Genomic DNA, 19,866 nt, shown 5'->3' with positions numbered 1-19,866 from the left:
TTTGGTTAATTCGGTGATAAACACATTTCATTTCCTCTAAATTCTTCACAACAAATTCCCTTGGTATTTTTGTTATTTAGAATTTTTTTTATTGTGAAGCAGCAAAATAAGGAAATGTTGAGGTTTTCATCAGCAGTAATTTAATACGACTCCTACACAGCTGAAATTGAGCATAAAAACATTGAATAAAGTGGATATCTAAAGTACGAACAGGGTCTTAGAAGAGAAATGAAATTTTAAAAAACAGATTCAGTTAGAAGTTGCGAAGAACCAAGAAAAAAAACTTCTTTCTTTCTGTTCTCCTGCTGATAGCCTGAGTAAAGTGTCACAACACGTGTGTTTGATAGGGAAATACGTGATGAAAGGGATTAAGGGTTGGCTTAGTTGGCGAGATGTCTACGCTCCCCACTTGGAGGCAGCCGGGTGCGCTTTTTGCCCACCTGTGGAGATGGTCCATCTCGGGCACAGTTGGCATGTTTAAACTGATCTAGGAAATGCAAATCTGCAAAGCATGGCTTGACCTGGCAGGGCCAAAATTGCCAACGATAAACCCCTATAAGGACTTCTCTTCCATGCTGATTTAAGAATTGAAAATGTGTTCTCGAAGGTTTCTAGAGAAATGTAAATTTGAGCATCTACATCACTATAACAAACTCATCTGTTAAGGATGATTGTGTGATATGATCAAGATATAAGCTCAAGAACGCTACCAAATATACTATGTAGTGAGTAGTTGTAACACTCTGATTACGGTAACACCAATGAATTCCTTAAATTTAAATTCTTAGGAACTGTAGTTGTCAAGAATAAACTTTCAATCTCAACAAGAAGATGGTTTCCTATAATCAACTGAAACAAAATGTGTTTTGAGTTTTAAAATATTGATAATGACATTACGTTGTAGCTTTATGCACAATTTGTTGTGAATTTGTTTCAGGACTTGAATAAGTGGAAGAATCGTCGCAGGAGCACCAAGTCTGACCTCCGCAGAAAGTCCCAAGACAGAGACCATGTCATTAACCAGATGTCCAATGGGGCTGTGACTAAGAGTGAATCACAAGGTGGACTGCTAAAGAGGTACGCTCCTGATCCAAATGTCATGGAAAATCTCTGACCTCCAAACTCTGTTGCCACCAACAATTAATTTAAAGTGTGTTTTAAAAGCTGCTGACCTCGACTGGTAACTGTTCAGTACGCCACAGTGAACTCATGTAATATGACCCCCCTCTGCGTCTTTTGTTACCTTTACTCCTCTTTCCTTCCATACCAATTCTCCAGAGACCAGCAGTCACCACGCAGACATAACCCTGCCCCTCGTCCTTACCCCACCTCTCCTCCAACAAAATCATCCAGCTCTGATCTCCGGCCACATACTCGGGCTCTGCTCGCCCGCAGCTACGCCACGGAGGTACCTTTCAGCCCCACGGCTCCACTGAGCTCCCACAGCTCACCTCACACCCAGGTATGTTTACAGTTTTGCTCTGTTTTACCTCCCTGATCTGAGTGAGTATCCCTGGTTGTGTTGAACTTGTATAATTGTGGCGAAAATGTTGACTTATGTATCCTCAGGGATCGTCAGTTGGAGCCATGCCTGCCTCTGATGGGAACATCCTGGGAGAGGAGACCCACCTTGCCTCCTTGGCCTCAGATGGAGCAGGAGTTACCACTCCTTCTCTGGACTGCCCCTTCAGCTCCCAGACTCAAGTCAAAGCACAGGGCAGCCCAGCTCCCTCCCAGCCAACATCTGAACTGGCCAAGCCCGAAAATGTTTTTACAAACCAAATCTCCACCCTGACCACAACTTTAAAGCCAAATGTGACCACGAAGTCAACCAACACCAGGGATCCACCTGGATCCATGTGGAGTCACAAGGAGCTTCCATCTTGCGCTGACGCTGTTAGTCCGCCAGGAGGTGATCCTCAGGAGGACTTGTCCCACCAGAGCCACAAGTCTCAGGAAGAGATCCAGAAGACATCATGGGAACCAGCTGTGGAACAAGGCAGAGGCCAGCAGGCTGCAGGCTCTTATAAGTTCCTCTCCAGAGCTGGCTCGTGGTCCAGCTCAGCCAGCCTTCCTCGTGGTTACCGAAGGTCCGAGGGCTCATCTCGTCTCTCCTCTGCAATCACAGCCAGGCCCTTTGGGACCAAACAGTCCAGGGTGTCCTCACTGCCGAGACTGTGCAATGTGAGTTCATTGGGTATCACAATTACAGCACTGTTGCTCTTTGAATGTAGATGAGTTAGACTAAGCGGTCTTAATTTTGACGTCATTTTGTCCCTTGTGTTGGGGACATCATAGTGAGCATAAACCTAGCTGTATAACTTTTTGTACTATTTTGTACTATTTTCAAATTCTGATGGAAAAAATGGCAACACTCCTTCAGATATTTTGATGCTACACCATCACTAGGGCTGCCCCCGACTAAGAATTTTCCTAGTTGACCAATAGTCATCATTTAGGGCCATGAGTCAACTAGTCACCCGTATTTTTACGATATTAATTTAATTATTTAATTATATATTTTGGGCGGGGCAACACAATGGTTTGAGTTGAAGGTGTGAGAAAGAATAGTATCAGTAACATTGTTAACACTGTGCTACATTACAGAGAAATACAAAACCGTACTAATGAACCTTCATTAATATAGGCCTATATTTTATCTACAAGTGCACGTCACACACTGAGCGAGCCGCCTGTTAATGACGCTGTGGGCTAATGGGCATGTAGCTACTTCCATGTTTCAGATGATACGTCATGTTTGTAGTCGACCAATGAAGATGAGTTTACATATCACCTTGGGTTCGTCCTTCACCTTCTCAAAATGATCCCACACTTTGGATTTCCTGCCCGACATGTTATAACCTAGCCTGTGGAATAACCGCAGGTACCAGCCCTGGAAATTAACGTGTCTCCTGTCTGACTGCTGAGCATGGACACTTCCTGTGTCTGTCCTTTCAGATTAAATTCCCACATGGTCCAGTCATATAGGTTTTGATTTATTTTGACTAGGACTTGACTTGGTCTCCTGTTAGGGGGCAGCTCTAACCATCACAGCTCATCTCATTTGTCTGTCGCTCAGCGCTACGTCATGTGTTTCATTGCACTGATTGGATGAAGTTCGATCCAGTTGTATTCAGAGGCAGAAGAAAAAATAGGAAGTGCTGCACTGTGCTGACTTAAGTTGAAAGGCATTGGTAGTCCATAAATTATGGTAATAAAAGACTTTTTAATCAACAATCAGAGTGCCTCACATGCTTTTCAGAGTGCCAACCAACACCATGGACTTCCATTAGTAGTAAGCTGGACAGTTATTGTTTTTCATTCTTTATTGTGTCCAGCAGCATATTGATCTACGGTCGTTGATAACGGCCCTTGAAGTGAACGAAATGAGGTTTCAGACTACCGGTAATTTGCATTTACAATTTGGTCTAGTGATGTCAGGCTAAGTAATTAGTGCACATTCAGGCACTAGCAAGAATCTATGTCAGGAAGACAGTCCAGGTGTGACCGACTCAAAATAAACTACAGCTCCCATGGTCATCATAACAAAGGAACGTGACACCTGGTGCAGCTGTGTGGCCATTTGATGTGTTTTTATTAGTTCTTGGAAAACAATGCAGCTCTAGGTTGGTCTTTGTTTTTGTTTCAGCATCACATTGCTGTGTTTTCCTGGAAAAACTAAACATTTCAGTGGTAACTTTTTGCCGTACAAGTAGGCGTACATAAAACATTTAACCAGCCCTGTTAACCACTGTTTTTTAACAACCATCCTCCCCCTCTGTTGACCTCAGATAAACCTGCAACACTCTGTCTAATGGATTTTTCTTACCAACACTGTCACTTTTCAAAATCCCATCCCCATGATTCATTCAGGCTTTACACCCTGAAATGTGTCTAATTTTGACACCGAGATGCTCTCAGAAAGCTGGTGATTATGGTGATGGATACGGTGGTGGGACAGAGATAAACAGCAGATAAGTCCGTGTTTCTCTCAGCGAAATGTGAAATTAGTGTGTCGGAGCTTTTAGTATGTAAAGGACCTACCACCTGCTGATTTTATTTTGCAGTCTGGACGGGTCTAATTCTGTCTTAATGGAAGGTTAGCGCTCAAGAGGGTGCACTGGGACTTGTTTAGTCAGCCAAATAGGCTCGAGACAGTTAATGTAATGAGAGCATTTCCTGTGTGTGTGTGTGTGTTAGTGTGTGTTAGGGGGCATATGTGTACTATATGTGAGTGAGCTTGTGTTACCTTTGTTTTCTTGCATCGCCCTAATCATTAATAATAGAAGCACTGATTGGGAACAGTTTTAACTCACTGCGAGGTCACACACTTATTTCCACACAGGTCTGTTAGTTGTAGACTGTCTGACATCAGCACACTCACATGTCAGTGCTGCAGAGTAAATGCCGCAATCAGAGTAATCTGTAGCTGTCCCTCTGAGCACATCTTGTTTTTGTTCATCTCCAGGTCGACAACAACCAGGGTGTGCTGCTGAAAGATGAGAAAGAGGAATCTCTCTCTCCAGCCACCAAATCGTCCCTCAAGAGACAGACTGCGACCGCCCATCTGGAGACTCCACATCAGGCTTCACTCACACACAGGCAAGCTCACCAGGTGAAGCAGAATGGCACAGAGCAGGGAGAGGAGGTGAAAGCTGCCACCCTCTCCAGCCAGATCTCCTTCCAACCCAATGGCTACCACCATCAGCCCTACACCCAAACCCAGCTACTACCGCAGCCTTATTCCAACCAGCAGACCCACTACAACAAAAGCTCAACTCTGCCATCTGAGGCAAGCGTTGACCTCCTGAAGGTATGTTGGATTGTTTTTCAGCATGCAGCGTCTGTACTATGTAAATATTGATGCGACTTGTAATGTTCGAATCTAGGATTTGGTGATGTTTGCTCGCACAGTACTGTTTTATAATCGGGGATTATCTAATCAATTTTACTTATCGGTCAGTGACAGTGTACTATGATCAATAGAAAAACTGACGAGCCAAAGTTAGATTAGAGAAACACATAAAAGTGATTATTTTTTCATCCATTCGCCAAAGTGGTTATAACAGGGATCCTGCAGATCCTTAAAAAATCTTAAATGCTAAAATACATTCAGTTCAATTCAATTTTATTTATAAAGCCCAATATCACAAATCACACTTTGCCTCAGAGGGTTTTACGGCAAACGGCATCCCTCTGTCCTTGGACCCTCATAGCGGATAAAGAAAACACCCCCAAAAAAATCCTTTAATGGGGAAAAAGGTAGAAAACTCAGGAAGAGCAACTGAGGAAAAATAGCTTTTTTTCTGCCGTTGCATTGTAAAATCTGAAAATAATTGCTAATCTCTACTCTTTAAATAATTTAATTTAGATCAGAATAGAGAAACTCATACATTTACTACAAACCTTTTTTGTTTACTTTTAGCAGGCCTTATAGTTGACATGTGGGAAAGCCAATTTTCATTGAAAATATGAATTTGGATGTGTAGTTTAAATGTCAAATGTAATTCTCTCCACTGTGTATATATTATACAGTAATTTGATCCACTCATTTGTGGTTGGCATGTCTTTCTTAAGCCATTTTTACACGCCACTAACAACACCCTCAACAAGTATTTTTCTCGCTTTGCACAGTGAAGCTCTTCTAGATCGCCAAGGAGCATGGCTTTAACATTGAAACAGATTTTCATCTCAAAAACTGCTTCCAGGACACTGTGGGCGCTTCTCCAAAATGGAGCCACAGTGGGACACATCCAGAAGATGTGTAAATGGTTTGTCAGAAAATGTGTACCTTGTGAGATGTGAGATGTTATGTGTTCGTTTTTTCCCTCTTTCACTCTAGAAAGCTTTACATTTTTTAGCATTTGAAGTAGATCTAACTTTTTAACCCAACCCCAAAAGGTCATGTTTTATGTTACAGACAGACAGACATTTGGGCAAAATGGCCCCTAACCTTTTCGTTATTGATGTTGGTTCATGTTTTTTTCCCTTAGTTTTTCTAATTGTGAAATTGGTCTAAGATTTAATTCCGAGTGGCATTAAAACAACTCAAATCTAACTTGCCTTAATCTGTTGGAACCCTGCATAAGACATTTTTACTTGGAGCATTGATAGACACCGATCAGTAGTTCAAGGATCAAAAGATCAAAAGTTCAAGGTTGAGTTCACTGTCATTCAAACATGTTGAAAACACAAGGGAACTTTGTCACCCAGGTCCAGCAGGGCACAGAAAAAATAACATTTAAGAAAGACCGTTAATGAATGATTGATAATTAGATAACCTAAACCCCATGATAAATACAACACATTGTTTAAAAAAAACAAGCAGCATGTTAAAGTGCATTATAGTGCATCAGTAGCCGCACACAGTCGCAGCAGTATAAAGTGCAGAGGGCAGACTTTAAGCCAGAGCGTCCACAAAATGCATGCTCTAATTAATAAAAGCTATTTATAAGTAGCATACACTGTAACATTCATATTTTAGAGTAGCAAGTCAAATTTGGAAAATAATGTGGTAAATAAAGCCACAGTTAATATTCTTCCAGGGTCTTCCTTCGCCCACGCAGGTGAATCAGCCTCTAATCAGCAGAGTAAGTGAAAACACCTGTGTGGGTGTGCAGGGCCTTTTAAACCGTATTAGCCCTAAAATGCCTAATGTGTGCATATACGCTGAGTCACCAGCTTATCTTTCTGAAGCTCATAATGTTCAGTTTTTGATGCTATGTATGAGGTGTTTTGTAATATTAACACTACTTACTGGAGTAAATGAAGGTTGAAGAAACACCTTTCAGTTTAATGCTGAACCACCAAATGCACAAACGTTAATGCAGCACTGCATCAGCATCTCTGACAACAAAACAAATCCTGAGCATTATGAACTTCACAAAGATGGCATTGGGCTGCTGTGGTGAGAGCACTACACTGTGCATAATGAACTGCTTCCTCGGTGTGTATCACTCACTATATCTGTGCAGCAGGCCTCTGAGGTATCTAATTTCCACCAGGAAGTGCGGGACATTGGATCACAGGGTGTCACCTTTACGTTTGTGTGTGTTTCAGGTGGATCACAGTGACATGAGAGTGAGCCTGTCTCTAAAACCCAACAGCAGACCAGACTTTGGTTTCCAGACTCACTGGGACTCCACCGGGGCGAGAGTCAAGTACATTCAACCTGGTAAGACTTTTGCTGTATTTATCTTTGGATTACTAAAATTGTGGCTCGCTGACTTCACATTTATGGTTAAGCTGACAGTGTCAAGAGTCTTTGCCTTGAGCCTTGTATTGTGAAACATTTTGGTGACAGGGCTACATTGTGCTCTCAGTGCTTTTTTTGTTATTTTATTTTTTTGTGCTCCTCCAAGAGGGAATCTGTTGTTGCATCCTGCACTTATAAAAAGAGCAGTAATTCAAGATACTGACAGGTCTCAGGGCAGACAGAGCGTAGACAAATTGTCACCATCGAAACACAAAAATGATGTTACTGAAGGAGATTGTTAAGAGCTAGACAAAGCAGCTTCTCATGTGGCTGGAAAAGAGCAAAACCTTTTGTCAATGCTAGAAAAGACAGATGTATTTATAGATTTTTAATACCCAAACAAATTAACATAACAGCATGCACAAATTGTGGTGTTAATGTTTATTTTGCATGCATTTATTTTAAATGCATTCAGCAACAAAACACAAAATGTTGCCAGTGATTTAAAGGAGCAGTGTGTTGGGTTTAGTGCCATCTAGTGGTGTTGATTGCAGATTACAAATAGATGAAACATCTCCCATGTGCCAAGCGTGAATCCCAGGTTTCTTTAAAGCCCTGTTTCCACGAAATACTTTAGGTATATACCTTTGGAACCAATAGTAACCCTTCAGACATGGTTCCTAGACCCTAGGTCTGTATAGTGTTTCCACTGCAAACAGTACTCTTAAATTTGGGCAGGGTTGTTGTCACTCACTGCTCCGTCCAGCTCTCACCGTATTTCCTCAATATCAGTGACACAGATGGAAGCCTGCGCCTCTCTCATCGTCCACAGAACGAATGCACGCCGACATTTTCAGAACAAAATAGAACAGGCTGCAGTGAGAGTCTCTCTCCATGGGATATTTAAAAATAGAGGGTTTGTGCATTCAGTCCTTCTCAGGCAAGTGCAGCCGCCAAGTGAGGATTAGAATATACGCAGTTCACATAATCCAGTCCAAATTAATATATATTTTTAAACGCTTGAAGATCCACTCATCACTGAAAGTCTGTGTCATCCAAGAGAGACAATAAAAGCTCAGTTGTCATATTGAAATTTTGTTGTCAACTCATACACTGAGTAACATTACAAGTAAAGATCCACCTTAAAAGTCACCGGAGTCGTCCCAGTGATTTATTTTTTTTCTCAGACTACAGCTGCTGCAAGGGAGAGCAAAACATTCTTTATTTTTATAGTTATAGTTTACTAATGTAAAACTTGCCATGGTATGAATAGTGGTTGCACAACAAGCCACAACTCTGCTCTGAGCAGAGTGACCGTCCGCCACAGACCAATCAGCGGACTGCAGTGTTCACAGCTGCAGCTTTTAGTACCAGATCTGTGTGCTAGGTACCTCAACAGAGGGGTGACCAAACATGGGGATGGTATGGAACGGTTACTTTTGTACCACTCACAACTTATCACAGTGGAAACTGAAAAAATGCATACCGAACTAAACTTAACCGTACCGGACTGCTTGGTGGACATGGAGCTATAGTGCTCATTGTTCAGGAGTTTTTTTCCGGGAGCCAAATTATCAGCAGAAGTAGCCTCCAAAACAAACTGATCAGATGATTAAAATTGTTTCGAAAGACTGAATAAAGCAGTTTAATGTTAGAAATCTGTGCTTCTCCAACCCTACTAATGCCTCCTTACTGTTTTTCTCTGATGAAAAACGTTCAGAGGGTTTTTACCAGGAGCCAAATTATCCACAGAGGTACCCTCCTCTCCGAAACAAATGGACCCAGTAATTTAAACCGGTAAAAAAACAAATAAAGCAGTTTCATGTTAGAATTCAGTGCCTCTCTCATGTGGTTCGACTTGTTACGGAGGGGCTGCTAACTATGATGGCCGAGGCGAAAACACCCACGGCCCTATCTAGAGCCTGCGTTTAGGATGTCTGTTCTGGGCTACTGTAGAAACATGGCTGTGCAACATGGTGGTCTCAGTGGACAAGGACGTGCTCCCTGTGGAGACATAAACGGCTCATTCAAAGGTTACGAATATGCAGCAATTCTTATTCTCAGGTGATTACACACTAAAGAAAACATACTTATTATGTTATATTCCATTTCTGTCAATATATCCTCCTAAATCTTACACACAGGACCTTTTAAACTCAACCATGCATATTTGATTAGAAGTGAGAGAGGTGTCGCTTACTCGCTGCTATGTAGTTTTGGCTTACTGGCCTACTTTTCAACTTGGAACAGAAACCTTGCCCTCAGTACTGCAGCTCAGTTTGTGATAAACAAATCATTTCTGAAGCTGGCACCTTTTTTTATGTTTTGGTGTCCTCATATTTCTTCATTTCCCTGACACCTGTCCCTCCCTCCTCAGGCAGTCCAGCGGAGCTTTGCCAGCTGTGTGTGGACGATGAGATTGTGGCTGTTAATGGAGTTTCGGTGGCACACATGAACTACAACCAGTGGAAGGATAAAATGACATCTTCCCTGCAGACCGGCAGTCTGACCATGGACATTCGGCGCTATGGCAACAAGGGTGAGATAATGAGCCAAAAAAAGGCAGCCTCGTCTTTTACCACTTTAATTATTTGTGCTAATTTGACCTCTGACTTCCAACCAGAGGTCACAAATCTTGGTCTGCAGTGTAGCTTTGATGGCCGGTTGTTTTCATTAGATTGGAGCACCAGTGAGGGGAGTCATCACAACCAGCAGGGCCAGAGCAGGGTGACCCTCAATCTGACTACCGCAGCGCCCATTCTGATGGGCTGCCCTGATCACCAAGCCAACAGTGGTGCCTCTACAGAAACCGCAGTCAGGACAGTGTCCAAATTCAATGGGCAGACAGACAATGTGAGCAATGTTTTAGCCAAAATTCAAAAGATGGATGCACAAAGCCTCTGACAATGCAGCTCAATAAGTGGTGCTTATCAGGTGAATGTTGGTGTTCTTTCACCTGCCCAGGTTTTACAGGGCAAAGTCATGCACGGAGAGCTCGGTGACAACCACAAGACAGCCAGGAGTAAAGGTAATAGCAGGAATAAAGGCTGTAATGGCGCTGTCTCCTTTTTAAGAGTAACTCTTCAGATATACAGTGTGCACATAAGCAATCTCTCAACTCATCTGTCCTTCCTCTCCATGTAGATTTTGATAATATTAGTAGGAAAAATCAGAAAAGGAGGGCTGAATTTTTCAAAGAGAAAGGTAAAATTGCAACTTGAGCTTAAACGCTTTCTCTAGCAGCTTTGGCAGCTGGTGCTTGGCTCGGTTAATTGCTGGGTATTCATTAAAAGCAACGTTTAAGGGATAGTTCACCCCAAATCAAAAAAGCATATTTTCCCCTCTTACCTGTAGTGCTATTTATCAGTCTAGATTGTTTTGGTGTGAGTTGCAGAGTGTTGGAGATGTCAGCTGTAGAGATGTCTGCCTTCTCTTAAATATGATGGAACTAGATGAACTCAAGAACTCAACAGCAACATCTCCTTCCAGAAACCATGACCCGGTTACTCAAGATAATCTCCACGCAGAAGGAAGCTTGCATGTACTCATGAAGGAGAGGCTCATGCTAGTGACAGTGCTAAATAAACATTAATGGAGTCCTCCTCGGCTGAGCTGTAATATTAGTTAGCGCAGTGATACTTGGTGAGCTAGCAGTAGATGCACGCTTGCTTTTGCACGGTGATACAGTTGTCCGTTATAGTTAACTGTAACTGTAACTCACACCAAAACAATACAGATTGATATATAGCCCTACAGGTAAGAGGAAAAAAAATATATTTTTGATTTTGGGTGGCCTGTCCCTTAAGGATTTAAAGGCAGGGCTGCTGATTAAAGGAATCTGAAGATTAATGGAGATTAGACGAGAACTTTCACTTGTGTACCACCATAATAACATCATTTTAATCAAAGCAGCCTAACTACAAACTAGTGAAGATGTAGTGTTTCCAGACATTAATGATCACCATATTTCTGAATCAAAAAGCTTTTTGTTTTTGCAAACTGGGACAAAAACATTGCTTATCTTGGCTCAGCTTTACCTAGCAACCACAGAGCTGACGGCACAGATCATGTGTATAACATACCAGATGTAGTGTGCGGCAGATGTTTATTTTATTGATTTTTTATTTTAATGGCTTGTAGTTTTTAATTAGCAACTTTTTCCATTCTTTTGCACATGGACTGCTTTATAATGCTGTCCTCTGTGGTTGTTAATCTGACGTGTGTCCTGCTTCAACGGCTTCTCTCTCCAGGCTCTGCAGGATTCAGCTCCTGGGTTTACTTGTGTGGTAAATGTTTGCACTGTGTGGGGTGTTTTTTCTTCAAGCTGTACTCTGAGCAACATGCTAGCTGTTGTGGAGCAGTACCAACAAATGAGCACAGCAGACTTGTGTTGTCATGCAGTGTGTGAATACCCTCTTACTACAGCAAGCTTAACTCTTTGCTCAACTGTTTCCTCTTCAGTGTGCACGGTACCTTTAGGCTGGGGATACGTTAGAAGAGTAGTGTGCGGATTTACTTCTAGACTTTTTGATCAGGTATTTTCTGTAAAAAGATGAGTGTAGTTAAGATCTGTAGACCTCTCACGGCACATGCGAACCATCTGACATTTGATAGTTATGACCAAATATTTGTGCAAGTACTGCAGGTAAAGCTTTACAAAGACCAAAATTATGATTGCCTTCATTTTGTCCTGCACAGTTGTGTTTTAGTGGTCAGTAAACATATTTTGAAGCCACTGAGGCCTCTTGCAGGGCTGTATACTTGAAGAGTAACTTTGGTATTTTTCAACCTGGACCCCTTTTTTTTTTTAAAGTTTTTGTGTCTTAGTGACTAATGGGAACAACAACTTCTGAAACTGATCCAATATTGAGTGAGAGGGCTGCAGCTGGCAGCCACAAAACAGACTGCAATGTAACCACTTAGGATGTATGCACCCTCAATGCACATCACTGAAAGTTCCAAGATTATTACAAGTGTCTGACACCTTTTATGGAAAGCATCCCAACACGGATAGACTTTTTTGTTAGAGTAGGATCATTTTTGCTAAACCAGAAACAGCCCCAAAATCACTATCATCAAACCCACCAAACTCCATTCAAATAAACAGTAATTTAGCATATTTTTGCATCTAACTGGGTGAATTAAGGGTTTATTTCAACCAAATCAGAGATAATGATTGTTAGAACAATGAAAAGACAAACTAAGACAATGCTTTTGGGTTGTGTTTTGTTTTTGTTGACTTTGAATGAAGTGTTTTGTACGATAATAAAATTACTGTTTATTTAAATGGAGTCTTGTGGGTTTGGGGATGGCGATTTCAGGGCTGTTCCTGGTTAAACAAAAAGGAATTTACTCTTTAACAAAATGGCCTATCTGGGATCCTTTCCAAAATGTCATCAGTCACCCATGATAGCAATAGGAGCCTGTCAGTGGCAAACGCACACACTTTAAGTGGTAACATTGCAATCTGTTTCACTGCTGCTGCCCTCATGCTCAATTCTGGACCAATTTCAAATGTTGTTGTTCCCATTATTGCTTAGACACAATGAGAAAACAGGGTCCAGGGTCATAAAATACATAAGTTGCCCTATAACTCGTTTGCTATAAAGTGGCCTGCTAACCTACGGCTCTGTAGTCGATGCAAACTGTACAGTTTATGTTGATAATGTACGTAGGAAGAAGCTGCAAAACATTTGTTAGAGGTCAGCAGGATACACAAAGTAAAGTGTATAGTTTTAAGTGTGAAACCAGATGAAGACGCTCAAAACACAGGAAGCATGAACAGATAATCCATTGTGTGATTTTCTCTTAACATGTCCCCAGCCTTCGTGTGGTGTGTGTATGTGTCCTATACAGTTTTACACGCAGCTTGATCATCTTTAGGAGCCACTGTATCGTATTCTCTCTGCTGACCTGTTGTTTTCTCACACAGGAGGCTCAGAATCTGCAATATCTGATGTAAGTCACCACACCACATGATCAAAGGATGTTTGTATGCATGTTCAAACATAACTTATGCGTGTGCGTGTTGAAAGAGTTTGTGCACGGCACTGTGATCATGTTTGAGCCCACAGTCTGTTTGTGCATCGCCAGCTCCAGGTGCCATCCCTCAGCCCCTCCTCATCCAGCTGGTCGTGGGACCGCGAGGAGGATCGAAGGCGTCAGGAGAAGTGGCAGGAAGAGCAGGAGCGCCTCCTACAGGTGGAGACTCCTCTCTCCAGCTCAGAGCTACACAGCACACTCCTTCATGCACTTAATCTGCATCTTAAGTTTAAAGCAACATACAAATGTGTGTGCTTGTGTTTTTGCTTTTTTTTAGGAGCAATACAAGCGGGATCAGGAGAGGCTTGAATCAGAATGGCGGAGGGCACAACAAGAAGTGAAGGGGGAGCTATACAGGAAGTCAGGGGTAATGTTGTGTGGGTTTCTGAGCCTTTTCCAAACTGCAGAACCCATTTTTAGTTATAATTAATTGATCATAAAACATATGTCAGATTTTCCTCTATAAAGTCAGTTTACATCAAGTACATTAAAGCGCATTAAAATGATGGCCCCTGTCTCTACCCACAGAACATCTAATCAGGATCCTATGAATTCACGCTTTCCTTAACTTTGTGGTAATATTAGACTGGTTAAAGTGCAAGATGATGTTTTTAATCAGCAGCTGTGACACATTTGCGAATGCTGTGGTGACAGGAATCAGTTGAATACTTCAACCCCCCAAATTATCATTTGTATAATCAATTACTCCATGTTAGATTGAATTTGGGTTGAAAGCATTAATCTCACATGCCTCCACAGGGAACAATAAATCCAAAAACAGAGGAAATTCTTGATGAAACAGCAAAACTATATCAAACATCTGTTTACAAACTCTCGCACAATTGTTGCAGTATAATCGAAGTCTCATATATCCAGTTGAATGCTCAGTGCTTCCCAAACAAATGCATCTTTGTTAAAACAGTAATATTTAAAGCGCTTCCACATAAACAACGCAGGTGTACTAGTCATCCTTGTTTGAGACTGTTTATGCGGAAATGTTTTAAACATTAAGCGAAGTAGTGAGCGTACAACTGGATAAATGAGACTTGGATTATACTGCATGAGTTTTACACATTTTAATATATTTTACTGTTGTTAAATGTGATCCCCTATGACTTCAGTTCATCGAGAATGTTTTTTTTTTTTTTTTGATTCTTTGTTCACCGTGGAGGCATGTGAGACAAACAGTGTTTTCTTCCTGAATTCCGTGTAGCACAGGATGAGTAATTGACATTTGCGGGATGAAGTGCTCCTTCAAATTTGAGTGCTTTGCATCGTTTCTATTACATGCCATTTTCTTTTTCCATGCATTTAAAGCAGAACACATTTGAGATGACCAATGGAGGTGAGAGACCTGCCAGCACCCAGCCACACGTGAATGGGTTGACAAACAAAAGCAGAGAAGAAGAGCGGAGCCCCGACAGAGATGAGCTGAAAGTGACGGGATCAAAACCTCAAAGTAAAGCACAAGGAGAGCAGCATGACAAGATTACCGAGCACGCCTGGTACATAAACTTTTTCTCTCCTTGTTTAAATATCACCAACATTGTCAGCTCTTTTCCATCCTCACTGAGAGGTAACAATGTTTTATGTATGTGCAATCATGGTTTGGTTTGAGAAATTTTAGTTTAGCAACTTTTTAACGTGATTTGTTTTTTTTCCTTTGATCATCATGATCTCTTCTACATTGCTGTTGTTGCCGAATCTGCCGGGCTTCCTTCTGCTTGCACTGGGCCTTAATGCTTTTCACACTGTACATCAGGGCTGAAGACTCCTGTGGCTTTGCTCAGCTGTCTCCTGCACACAGGTCAGAACGAGATTAGGTTACAATGACTTGGGACTAGAAACGGTATCATAGATGCAAAGATGCTCTATGTGAAATTCAGAGCGTACGAGTTGTCTACATATGGTTCTCAACATAGAGCTGGCCGAACTGGCTGCTAGAGGCTAACGGTGCTAATTCCAGTGAGCTAACAGTGTTAATGGGGGGTGAACCAGTGGATGGGCTCTAAGTTTCCACGACAACAGCATCCTGATATCAGTTGTAAACACCGTTTTAGTGCAGTGCAAAGCTGTGGCGATGAGCTAGACCATGAAATACACACATGCACTAACATGCACACACATGCAGGCTGTCTGCCACAACAAACAACAGAGAAGCGTGACTTTATTCACTGCTCAGGACGCCATCACTTCACCATATCTTTACGTCGCAAATAATGGTTTGCTGCTGTATTGATGCTCTGAATTTCACATACAGGACCTTTTAATATTAGCTTTGGGCATGAAGGTGGTGGTGCACTATGTTTGCAAACATATCACCGTATTATTTGTTCTAAAACAAATAATATGATGCAACATGACTGGCTGTTTTAAACCTACCTTTACCTTTTGTGAAAGGATCACCCACCTTAAAGCCAAAATCAGCATGTAACCAGTTTGGTGTAGACCATAGATCCCTTATTTTTCTGGGGGAAAATAATGAATACATTTAAAAATCATTATTTTAGATATGTATTGTTTGTAGAATATTGTGGACTGTCTGTTTTTACCCACAGGGCAAAGTCCTTATCTACCCCAGCATTAGCTGGCCCCCACCAACAGGCACGAGGTTAGTCCGCCTGCACTGTCATAACTTTCCCCTCTGTTTTGGTGATGCAATGGGCTAAAACTCCCCAAACTTTGATTGGTCCAGGTGATGAGAAAAAAAGACTAGGACAGTCCGCATCTAAGGCTGAGATAGACAGGCAGCAGATTCTGGAGGAGATGAAGAAAAGGACTCAGCTTCTGACCGACAACAGCTGGATACGTCAGCGCAGCAGCAGCTTTTACAAAGAACCGATCTATGTTGGGGTTCCCATGAAAAGGTGAGTGTATGTGGACCGAGTGGGACTCCCATTTCCCCTGTCTTTTCTTTTTATCCTCTCACTAATGTTTTCTTCACTCCAGGTATGAGTCTCTGGACAACCTGGACATTGTGCGTCAGTCCCCGCTCTCGGCCGCTACGTTCAGCTACCCTCGTCCACACTCAGCTGCGGCAGGTTACTGCGCTCCGAGTAGGAACGCCTCTTCCCGCTACAGCACTGGAGCACTGTTATCCCAGAGAAATACATTTGACTCCTCTCATCCTGGCAGGTACTTAATCATACAAACGTAGAGCCTGTTTCTCTTATGTGTGTTGTTGTGTGTTATTTTCTGTGTCTTCTCATTCATTGTGGCCTCACACTGTTAACATGTGCTGCCCCAGGATGGTCAGTGGCAGGAGGACTTGCTGTGTGTGTGAGCGTGTCCTGGGTAGTGGGGCAGCCATGGTCATAGAGGCCCTTAGTCTCTGCTTCCACCTCGCCTGTTTCCAGGTGAGAGGTCATGGCTGCGTTAAGGTGCGGTCACAGTAGCTCCAATCCCTGCAACAATATTACACAATCTCACCAAAACCCAAAGCATCTCCAGCAGTTTTTATGTTTGGTTTAGGTGGAGAAGTTGGTGTACTGATACAAACTGCAATGTGACAAACTGCAATGACAAATAAATCATGAAGTACATGAAGCATGTGACTTGTTTGTCCCTCCACTTTTCGCTCCACTGAGGAGATGACAAATGGCTGCAGATGAAAACATTATAGGTGTGAACACAAAACAAATAGTCGGGGAAAGTGGAATTTATTTACAGAGCACATACATTTTTTATTATGATTAAAACAAAAATAAATGTATAAATAACACATACATATGCAATAATAGATTAACTGAATAAACCGTTTTCACCATGTTCTCCACATGGCTTTCTTTTGATTACAACATCTCATTGCACCTCCTTCTTCTACAATGTTTAATTACTGCCACCAGCTGTTTTCCTGATGCACCCAACTCTTAATACTGCATTAACAGTAATGTTATGTCAACATGGAATCAGGGAGACGATAGTCGGCAACCACATATCATTTTAGTAGGTAGAGCAGGCGGATAATTTAGGTGAGGTTGGCAGAGAATATCAGCAATGGTAATCTCACACAGCATTGCCATTTAAAGGTTAATTTTTTTTTTTTTTTTCCTGAAGTCGAGGGATAGGGCTCCACCTTCAGGTGATGTCACACCTAAAGCTAAAACAGCTGAGATACCGCAGTCAGGGCTCTATCCAGTAGTGATGGCCAAATGAAGCCTCATGAAGCATTTTCTTTATTTTCTGAGCCCACTAGATGGCGCTTTTTGTTCATCAAAAGGTTGAAAGCACACTGAATTGCCATTCCTTGAGCCTCTCTCTCTTTTAGCCATGAGTGCCATCTAGTGGGCTCAGTAAATAAAGAAAATGCTTCATGAGGCTTCATTTGGCCATCACTACTATCCACCCCTTCCTGGACCATTTTAACAACCTTCCATGTGTTCCAGGTTATATTCAGTTATCTGCTTATTTACTTAATTATTTTAATTATTATGTTATTTATTTCATTTTTTCTCTTATTTATCTATTTTACAGCTAATATTGATTGTACCATTGATTTGTTTTTAGTTATTTTTGTCTTACTTTACCTCACCTACTTCTTCTATTTATTAGTTTGTGCTGTTTGCTTTTGTACAGATTACCTGAAGAATAAAATAAAAACAGTTAAAAAAAGTTTAATATTTCAACTTTATGCTGCCGTCTTTAGGGTGTTCGTCTTTCCTCAACTGTCTGCCTGATTCCATGTGAACACAGCATAATGGAAATGCACTTTAATTATCATTTTCTTTTGCTGATATTGAATGATTTGTTTAAATTTTGAGCTACATTTGGACTGAAGCTTGACTGGACACTGCTCACACCCATGATCTTTCTGCCCAATATATGTTACCTGCGTCAGACCCGTGACGTGACTTCCTGTTTCAGTACATTGTGGGAAAATGTAATCAGACTGAAGACTAATGTGACCGCACCTTTAACAAGATCAGCAAGAGTCATTTCTGTAGTTACTTTATAATCAGCTTTATAGACCCCTTTATAATGCTAGCAGAAGCATTTCTGACACCTTGCTATGTTTCTGTCTTTCTTAACCAGCTTGTCTCCTAGTCTGCGAGAGGCATCTGGCCTGGTGTTGTAGTCCTGTGGGCTGTCTCTCTCTGTCTCTAGTTTTCTGCATTTGATTGGTTTAGTGGGACGAGCCCACTTGCTGTCGTGCTTTGCTTGTAGGTGCCTGTTGTGAAAACCACACACTTAGTTGAAGAATGTTCATTAGCACATAGACGTAAAAGTCACTTCTACGTCTCTCTGCTCTACATGAGGTACAGACGCACATAGCACTAATAGAATATTTATATACTGTACGTGTTTCTACGCAGACACAAAGCTTAATGTTTCTCTGTGCTTGGGTGGCGGACAATCTGGTGAAATGATTTAGACACAAAAGGCCCACGTTACAGGTCAGCTGGATTTCTCTTAAAAGTCCTCGATTGTCTTCTCACCTCTCCCTCCCCCTCTCAGTGTGTGGGCTGCCACCGACATCTCGGAGGAACTGAGACCGGAGTCCAGGTTCGAATCCGAAATGGGAGGCCCCACTGTGAGCCCTGCTATTTCAGACTCAAGTGTGAGTATTGGTCTTTGCGAGAGACAGTGACTTCAACTGGTCCCCTTAGAAGCATGTCACACCTCACAGTTTCTGTACCTCTGAAACAATACAACTGCTCGTTTATCGCTGACGAAAAACAGAAATGAATCCTGATCATGCACTTTAAACTAAATGCGCATGGACTGGACTTGATCAGTGTCCAGTGAACTTGAATTTTATTCGCTTGTCAGGTAAAACTAATTCCTGAATAATGTTTTTGACATTTTAGTCCCTGGTGCCCCCTCCATGTGACCAGCATGCCGTGCTCCAGATCATAGAGTGAGCAGCCGAATCATCGGGAACTTCTTTTGGAAAAAACTACGAAAACAGTGGAAACATCAGCCACACAGCCGAGGCATGACTTTTTTCTCCTGCAGCAATGGCTGATACAGCTGTTCACTCTGTTGGGATAAAAGGTCTTTTGTGGATATACAAGCAAAGTAGACTTAAAGGCTGTTTTTTAATCAAATATAATTCATGTGGTACTTGTCTTTCTGAAGAAAATGTAGATTTAATATATGAAATAAAGTGATTATGGGAATTATAGTGTTTGATTAATGCTTTTATTCTGATGTTAGTGTTGCCTTTTGTCATATATCTGTGTTGTATTTGATATTTGTCCAATAGCACATTAAAGATATCCAATTTTTCTCGTTGATGTAACTGATGAAAGGAGACACATTTTAACTTGTACTGATGCACTTTCTGATCTGTTGTAATCTCACCAGGTGCACTATGGGATAAATCACTGGTACATGTAACGTATGTATTTCTTGCGTGAAAGTGGGGATCTTAACTGGAATGTTTTTGTAAATAAAGTGCACTGAACATAATCTAAAAGTCTTATTTGTTGCTCCGTTGTGTACCACATGGCGGCAGCATTGGTCTCATAGTAAAACTGAATCATATTGTGGGTGGAAATGTCATTTGAATATGCTCAAATTATATGAGCAGTGACATGTTTTTCAGTGTGTGTAATTTGACTAATGTCATATTACTTCTATTTTGGTATTTTATGACACTGAAACCAAATTACAAACACCTACCAGTG

General features: G+C 41.6%; 1 protein-coding gene across 5 annotated transcripts in view; it reads left to right on the top strand.

Annotated features, from left to right (window-relative positions):
* LOC126395990 (LIM domain only protein 7-like) overlaps positions 1-19,642 on the top strand; it is a 44,609-nt gene extending 24,967 nt beyond the window's left edge. For 3 of the 5 annotated variants that reach the window (XM_050053821.1, XM_050053813.1, XM_050053795.1), the window contains 19 exons: positions 938-1,077; positions 1,279-1,462; positions 1,570-2,184; positions 4,469-4,813; positions 7,060-7,174; positions 9,573-9,734; positions 9,873-10,048; positions 10,160-10,223; positions 10,340-10,399; positions 13,128-13,153; positions 13,289-13,396; positions 13,515-13,604; positions 14,555-14,742; positions 15,000-15,044; positions 15,796-15,848; positions 15,933-16,104; positions 16,187-16,372; positions 18,692-18,794; positions 19,045-19,642. In XM_050053821.1, the coding sequence (XP_049909778.1) occupies positions 938-1,077; positions 1,279-1,462; positions 1,570-2,184; positions 4,469-4,813; positions 7,060-7,174; positions 9,573-9,734; positions 9,873-10,048; positions 10,160-10,223; positions 10,340-10,399; positions 13,128-13,153; positions 13,289-13,396; positions 13,515-13,604; positions 14,555-14,742; positions 15,000-15,044; positions 15,796-15,848; positions 15,933-16,104; positions 16,187-16,372; positions 18,692-18,794; positions 19,045-19,098 (2,886 nt within the window). In that variant the 3' untranslated portion in view covers positions 19,099-19,642. The remainder of the gene's footprint in view (positions 1-937; positions 1,078-1,278; positions 1,463-1,569; positions 2,185-4,468; positions 4,814-7,059; positions 7,175-9,572; positions 9,735-9,872; positions 10,049-10,159; positions 10,224-10,339; positions 10,400-13,127; positions 13,154-13,288; positions 13,397-13,514; positions 13,605-14,554; positions 14,743-14,999; positions 15,045-15,795; positions 15,849-15,932; positions 16,105-16,186; positions 16,373-18,691; positions 18,795-19,044) is intronic. The other 2 variants (XM_050053803.1, XM_050053807.1) reach the window with 2 other exon arrangements.
* Positions 19,643-19,866: the final 224 nt, after the last annotated feature.

This window comes from Epinephelus moara, chromosome 1, assembly GCF_006386435.1.
Source record: "Epinephelus moara isolate mb chromosome 1, YSFRI_EMoa_1.0, whole genome shotgun sequence".
NCBI classification, from domain to species: domain Eukaryota; kingdom Metazoa; phylum Chordata; class Actinopteri; order Perciformes; family Serranidae; genus Epinephelus; species Epinephelus moara.
The sequence above is the reverse complement of the archived record's forward strand: the minus strand, read 5'-3'. Positions and strand labels throughout refer to the sequence as shown.